This window comes from Notolabrus celidotus, chromosome 3, assembly GCF_009762535.1.
Source record: "Notolabrus celidotus isolate fNotCel1 chromosome 3, fNotCel1.pri, whole genome shotgun sequence".
Taxonomy (NCBI): Eukaryota; Metazoa; Chordata; class Actinopteri; order Labriformes; family Labridae; genus Notolabrus; species Notolabrus celidotus.
This window is the reverse complement of record NC_048274.1, coordinates 32,768,176-32,775,575: the sequence shown is the minus strand read 5'-3', so window position 1 is coordinate 32,775,575 and position 7,400 is coordinate 32,768,176. Positions and strand designations below refer to the sequence as shown.

The 7,400-nt window shown below is 40.8% G+C and overlaps 1 protein-coding gene across 1 annotated transcript; it reads right to left on the bottom strand.

Moving 5' to 3' along the window:
* On the bottom strand, positions 1 to 6,179 carry rlbp1a (retinaldehyde binding protein 1a). The gene is made up of 8 exons (XM_034679591.1): positions 6,151 to 6,179; positions 4,917 to 4,957; positions 4,254 to 4,382; positions 3,935 to 4,139; positions 2,750 to 2,928; positions 2,503 to 2,661; positions 2,302 to 2,412; positions 1 to 745 (listed from the first exon to the last, which is right to left on the bottom strand). The coding sequence occupies exons 2-8, from the start codon at positions 4,923 to 4,925 to the stop codon at positions 599 to 601; spliced, it is 939 nt and encodes a 312-aa protein (XP_034535482.1). The 5' UTR covers positions 4,926 to 4,957; positions 6,151 to 6,179; the 3' UTR covers positions 1 to 598.
* Positions 6,180 to 7,400: the final 1,221 nt, after the last annotated feature.

Below are 7,400 nucleotides of genomic sequence, written 5' to 3'. Positions count from 1 at the left end.
GCACACAAAAAGTCTATTTAATTGGATCTTTGTGGTATTGAGACAAAGTTGTGTTTGTGTGGCACTGCATCAGGAGGCTCCTGCTCCTATTACAATTATGAAATGCAATACATACCCATTATTAGTTTTCCATCTTCATAGCTTCTAAAATACAACCTGACACTGTGATACTCTTCAGCTCTCATTTATCGGACAGAAAATGTAGGCACACAGCTGGTCTGAATACTGTGAAATTCAGTTTTAAGGCATAGAACTCCTATTAGTCTGACTTAGTATGTGAGCTAAATCAGCGACTCCAACATATTCCCTCTGTTCCTACAGTAACAAGAAATATCAGCACTGTACTGGTTAGCAATAACTGTCACGTATCCTCTCTGTTATATCTATGCGTCCTTTTTGCTTTCCCCTTGCTGCCACATATAAAACTCATTTGCAAACCAAATCCAGCTCCTAACACTAGATACTTCTTAATTGCTCACAGGAACTGCCTGAATAATGCCAACCTAGCTTCAGAAGAGACCACATATCTGCTCTGATCAGTGAGAGGCATCTAGGGTTAAGGACACTACTCTTGGGTTTGAAACAGGAGGACCATGTCTCAGAGAGCAGTGTCTTCAGAGCCAAACAGCTTGGTGGCGATGGCTTGGTAGTCGGTAACAGGTGCTTTCCCATCAAAATCTGAGGGCAGGATGTCTGCATCAAATTCTTTTATGTAGTTGTCCAGCTCGTCACCGTGAACAAAGACCTGGAGAGAGTTGTGAACAGCAGTCAGAGATGATGATGATGCAAAATGGGTTAAAAAAAGACAAAAAAGCATAGTCACATGAAGTCCAGAGCTTGCCTTGAACTAAAGTTAAATTAGTTTTAACGTTTTTGATGTTGTAGCTTGCAACTCAAGCAGCATTCATTTGGGTCTTTAAATGATTCTAGTACAGAAGAGACAAAAACTGCAGTTCCCTGAGAGTTCACTCAAGGCTGATTCCTAAATGAGGGGATCTACGTACAGTAGACCTCCATGTGGACCTAATGTTAAGCTCGTCTTCAAAGCAGAAATAATCTTATTCATAGCCACAATAACACAAGTGCTCTGGTCTCTGACTAAAGTCTTTAATCAAAACACCATTGAAAAAAAGGTAAAGCAGCTGTTGAATCAAATAAAGGCTTAAAATTATGAAAACTTAGGAGCATGTCTGCTCAGAGTGATAGGTGGGTGCAACTACCTGTCTGCTATGGGTCACCTCAACTAGATTGGTCCCTGAACTTCACAACTTCGCTGTTTTTGCAGTTTTGGCATCTTTTGGGAATATTTTAATCCAAATATCTGACATATTGCTGTGAATGTCATTGTACTAAAAATGACTATTTCTCATGTATGGGCTTAGTTCAGGCAGCAGTGATGAGAAGACTGTAAGTTACCAGTTGCTCTCTCACTAGTGATGCATGTGAGTGAGAGACTTGTAATGTTCCAAAAGCTTTCTTAGCTTTCATAGTCAAAAAAATAAACGACTGCAGTAAGCTACCTCTACAGCGGAATCTGGTTCAATGAGGAACACTGTATCTCTAGCTAATTATCAGGCTAATGAATTATGATAACTTAGCAATTACACCTCTCTCCTTTCTACTCCATTATTACATCCAAATAAGGTCAAGCAAGGACCAATGACTGTATAAGACATATTAATAGTCCCAGTAACAACACTGACTGGTTTCTGAAGCAGAGTTTTCAAGCCATGCAATGGCAGTCGCCATAGTGGAATGGAAATGCTAGACCTATCAACTAACAAAGAAGTGGAGTCAAGGCAGGCCTTAAGCCTTCTGGCTAGCAGCAACATTGCACTTGCCTGTCAGCCATGCCCCTAATTTAGACAATCTGTGCATAACAGTTAGTGTTCATATTGACAAAATGGATAACGCAGTGTAAATGAGCAAATAAATTAGGTAATCATACCAAAAATAAAATTTGTACCAGGCTGTTTTATTTTGCTGTAAGTGGGCATTGAAACATGAGTGTTAATAGGGACTCTATGGCTTTGAGAGTCAACCTCAAGCAGACACTTAAGGAACTCCAGTTTTTTGCATTTCTGGATTGGCTTCATTTCTCAAATCAGGATGTTTCAACTTGGTCAGGATCAAAGCAAAATGGAAAATGCAAACGTGCTGAACTGGAATCTACAAAGCAGTAGTTCACAAACCAACAGGTGACATAACTTTGGCTACATCCTCTTATTTTTAAGCCTATTGGTCTAATGTGCCAACGCTGTGACATTAAACAATCTTTGTATTTAGATCATATGTTCATACCCTCTCCAGCAGCTTGCTTTTCATGAAGGGTTTGACCACGTTGTATGTGGTGGTGAAGTACCATGGCTGGTGAGTAACGTGGACCGCCTTAAAACGGGCAGGGAAGGAGTCCTGCAAAACAAGACGTACAACACATAAAGATTGATTAAAAGAACAAAACCTCAGAGGCTGCACATCAAGAAAGGCTCTGTCTGTTTTGACCTGCAGCATGTCCACCATCTTCTTCAGCTCGGCTGGTTTGATTCCGGATGCATGCTGCATGGTGAAGCCTTTAAAGTTTTCAATCAGGACAAAGCCGTTGATCTGGGTTTCTTCATTCTCCAATAACTTCTCCAGGATGACGCAGTATGCTCTTAAAATCTGTGACACACAGAATTACTTATTTTTAACAACTACTTCCTCTTTGTAGCATTCTTTTAAAAGAGGTGCAGCTGTGATTCACGGATACCTCGTCGAACGTGATCTCCTCCAGGTCCCAGTTCTCGATGTTGAAGAGCAAGACGACACGGCCGTACTTGTCACGACTGGGCAGGACCACAGGGTAACCTGCCTCGATAGTGCTGCGGACCGCCTCAGGGGTCATGTTCTCAAACAACTCAGGATACTCCTTCCTGAAGTGCACATAGCCTACACACACACAAATATCAGCTGCATCCTGAGCACTAATTGTCCATGAAGCCTTTGTGTACAATGTCAGCGTTGATGCCAAAAACACAATGACACCAGTGTCTCGGTGCATCTACAGAGCTGATCTGAGCCTTCATACTGAGGCACCAATTAACCCAGAGTTACAGTGAGGGGATGTGCGTGTCTGAGTGTGTGTGTGGGTGTTTTTGCATGTGCATGTTTTACTCGCAAGCAGCAATTAACCCTGTGAAAACGAGTTCACATTCACATCAAATCCCCCTCTCATACCAGCAAGTTCAGCCTCTATATGCATACATGGGTGTTTGTTTTCTTGTGTTTCTGTCTTTGAGAGGACCAGGTGTGCTCGCAGTGAAAGCAAGATGAGATGTTGCATTATGTTAAAATTCAGTGTAATAAAGTTAAATTGTTTGTGGCTTTAAGTTTGGGTTTTTTAGCTCTGATTTTGCTTATGAATGTTGTTGTTGGGATAATCCGTCATTGACTTGCTGATTTAAGGTTAGATAGCTATTGAATAAAACAACCAGGAATACATTCTATACATAAGCATAGGAAGTCTTGAGCACATGCGCAAGCAAAAAGCAAGTTGAGCATATCCTGTCTTCCCACTGGTGCACCAAACCACTCCACTTTTAATCTCAACCCCTCTTCCAAACCAGCACACTCAACACATGTGCTCACAAGTTCCCAGGAGAACATTGTGGGTTCACAAGTAAAGTAATCTCTGCCCGTCCCATTTGGACACAAAGGAGGGCTTTGTTGGGGGACACTCAGGCAGTATCTAAAAGCCCCCAATTAATGAACGCATGCCTCGCTCTCTCTGATGAGCAGGATTCATGCAAACCAGGAACACAAAAGAGGACTCACCCTCAATTACTCAAGCTTTTTGAAAACAACTGCAGAAACTGAATCAAAGTGCATAAAGGCCAAAGCAAGAACGAAAAAGAGGAAATATTGGAAATATTACAACTAGATTGTTCCCTCTTACCCTTCAGCAGCTCGTTGGATCTACCAACGTCAAACTTGCGAGCTCTGAGGAAGCGCAGCAGCAGAGAGTCGGGTTTGTCTCCGAAGCGCTCCACCACCAGTTTGGCCAGGTCGTCTCCCTCGGCTGCTCTGTCCTTCATCATGGCCCGCAGCTCCTTCAGGGACGACGTCCGCCTGTCATCCGTCTCATTCAACTCATCCTTGGCCTGGAGAAAAGGACAAATAAACATTTTAGGTTTGGAGAATAAAAGTACCAGAATTCTTTCATATGCTCTGAAGTCCTCTATGTAGTCTGCCATCAGTTTAATTTGTTGTGTTACCTTCTGCACAGTGTGTCCAGGCAGTTTGTGGCAAGGCCCAAACACCGGCCCATGATCCTTCACTGTCAAATGCTCCAACTTTGCCCTCATGGCCTGCTCCTCCTCTGACACCATACGGAAAGATCCAGTCTGCAGAGAGATGAATGGTTAAAGGCTTTTCAAACACATACAGGTTATCATCAGTTATAACTTTGTTTATGTTTCCTTTCACTAACAAATCCTCCTTTTCGTTTGTCCTAAACATCCAGTTTTAAGCCTCATTAGCAGCAGTTCGGGGAACAAAACAAGAGTACCTCTATTTCACTTGCTTAAATCTGAGTACTTCAACTGCAGCTCCAGACTTTAAGAGTAAAACAGAGGACCCATCTGAGCCAGAGCAGACCCTGAATGATGCACACCAATGAAGGGCTGCTTAATCTGCTTCACATGATTATAGAACGGACTTCTAAAGCCACTTCTTAAAAACAGCTTAAGGATCCACCCAAGAGCCAGAATCTACCGGCTCAAAAACAGCTTTAAGCAAAACATGAGCTTCCAAAACAACCCGAGTTTTTATGCTTTTAACCTGGACTCCAGCATATGAAGTGAGTCCAGCCACTGACTTCATGTCTGCTCAAACAGAGACACTCAAGTGTTGGATTGTTGCAAAGTGATTAAACTTACAGCAGCCATGGTTGCAGCGTCTCACAGCAGCTCCAGTAACACTGTGAACAAAGAGAAATTGGCACAAACAGAACATGAACTCATTTGTTAAACCTTTGTGTAAGAGAGTAGAGGGTGAACCTTTTCTTTCAGAGTCATCCAGACATTTAGTTTGTTCACGCCAGAGTTTGTTAAAGAGAGGTGGTGGGATCAGAAATACATTCATCCAGTTATTGGATTACTAAAGCTGCATAAAAACAAGAGGCGGCTCAGTGATATACTTTTAATTAAAGTTGATGATTGGTGTCTTTGCTCACCAGTGGAGCAGACATAACTGCCTGATACAATACTGTGACAAATCTGCAAATAATTGACCACGAACCCCTCTGTGAAACCCAAACAGAGTGTGTCCCTGGGTGCCATAAAAGACCTGTGTGTACTTCATTAAGAAAGAAGTTAAGTAAGATCTATTTCTGTTGCCATGAACGTGTTTCCAGATACAGCGATTATTTTAACTACCCTAGTAAAAGTGGTATTTTGTCAGTAAGTAGCACAAAATGATGTGTACTCTCACCTTTAATTATAAAACACTAATACAACACTGTGTTATTCTATTGATAAAACAGCAGACTAGTATGGTTAGATGACATTTGGAGCATCTTTGAAATACCTCCAGTAAAGCTGGAATTGTGTTTTTGTACAGCTATTCTGGGTTTTCAAAAGATAGATGTCCAATACTTCCCTCTGCAACCTGACACATAATCACTTATCAAGCAATCTACCTCGATCCATTCTTTAAAATAATTAAATTCCACAAATAAATGGTAAAATATTTTTTTCTGGTTTAAAGCTGGTTTAAAGTTCCTCAACTAATAATTGTGACGGATTCTACTAAATGCCCCAATGTAGCAAAAATGTTTGAATGTTTTTGCTCTCATCAGAGGTTATAAGACTGGCAAACAATCCTTCATGATAAACTTTACTTGGCAGGGCTAAGCTATATATTATAATGTTATAATGTGCAATAAGCAAAAACTTAAAAAAAATGAACTCTATAATTACAAACTTTACAGAAAAAGTGTTGTGTGATAACTTCAAAATCCATAATTCATAAAGTACCATTTCTCATCCCTATAGTTGATTATGATAAACTAACATTAAACAACTCTTTTATTCTTCCAGTGTTCCAGATCAGTGATCTTCATTTCAAGATCTAGCATCAGTATTTCTAAACTTAAGAGCTGAGCAGACTTACCTCAAGCAGTCGTGATGAGACGAGCAGACAGACTGGCAGGAGAGACAACAGGAGGAGAGAGAGGACCAGGAGGGGAGGAGCTACAGGAGAAACAATATCACTCAAAGCAGGATTAAAATGACACAGTGGATTACAATGAGTGGCTAATCTACATTCTCCAAACTGGGATGGAGGAGGAGAGATGTGGAACAGTAGTGCTGTGTGGGAAAAAACACAACAAGATCACAAAAGACATATAAAGGTTGACAAACGAATGACATTCAGACTGATTAAGAGAGGTGGAGCTAGCCTAGAAGTTTCACAAGTGAAGCCTTGATGCTCTTCTTCTAAAGGCCAACAGGGGGAGAATCCACTGGTTACAAATAAATCTACTCTTAGATTGATAATTATCGCAGCAAACATTTTCTCAAATTACTTCATGATCTAAACCTCTGGTTTCAAGTCTTTTTCGACACAACATGATGTCTATTTTGTAAATAATAGTCTCATTTAGAATAAAACTGATGATAAAGCATGAAGCTAAAGGGGCGTGGCTACGACAACAACCTTTTGACTACTATACAGGTGTAGCTTTGTATCTACTGTACTGACAAATACGATCACTTCTGAAATACCAAGATGGCTGTGACCAATACTGGGATGAGAGATTTATGACATTTAAAATTTGCCATTTAACAAAGTTTCAGGTATATCTCTTTTCAATAACACATCACGTTGCATAAAACTGAAGAATTGTCATCTCACAAATTTGTTTTCTGTATTTAGCTCTGCTCTGTTCTCCTGCCTCTCAGTCTGCTCTGGCCTGAGTTGTCCTGTGAGTCCCCTGGTGAGCCCGCTGTCACCCATTCAGACTTCTAGCACATGTGACACGAAAAGGTGGGATTTGAGCTCGATACTACTGTTCCTGTTGAAATGTCATATGAGAGAATCGACCACCTCTGAGAACCTCATGTTTTCAGCTTCACATTACACATTCTTTGGAATCCTCATCAGAGGGAACCGCCTGTTTCTGTGCTCAGATTATAGATTAGTTATCCATGATTGCACAACATCAGACACCCTGACCCTCTTTGAATGCGGTCAATAACACACTTGTTAAGGATCAAATCATGTTTGCTCTTTTTTTCTATATATTGATTAATTTTCTCTTTTTAACTTAATCTTTGGCGGTGAATCATTTTCAGCTTCACTTGCAAAATGATGCATCTGTAGCCATGCTAACATCAATGATTGTTGGTGATTTCAGTCAG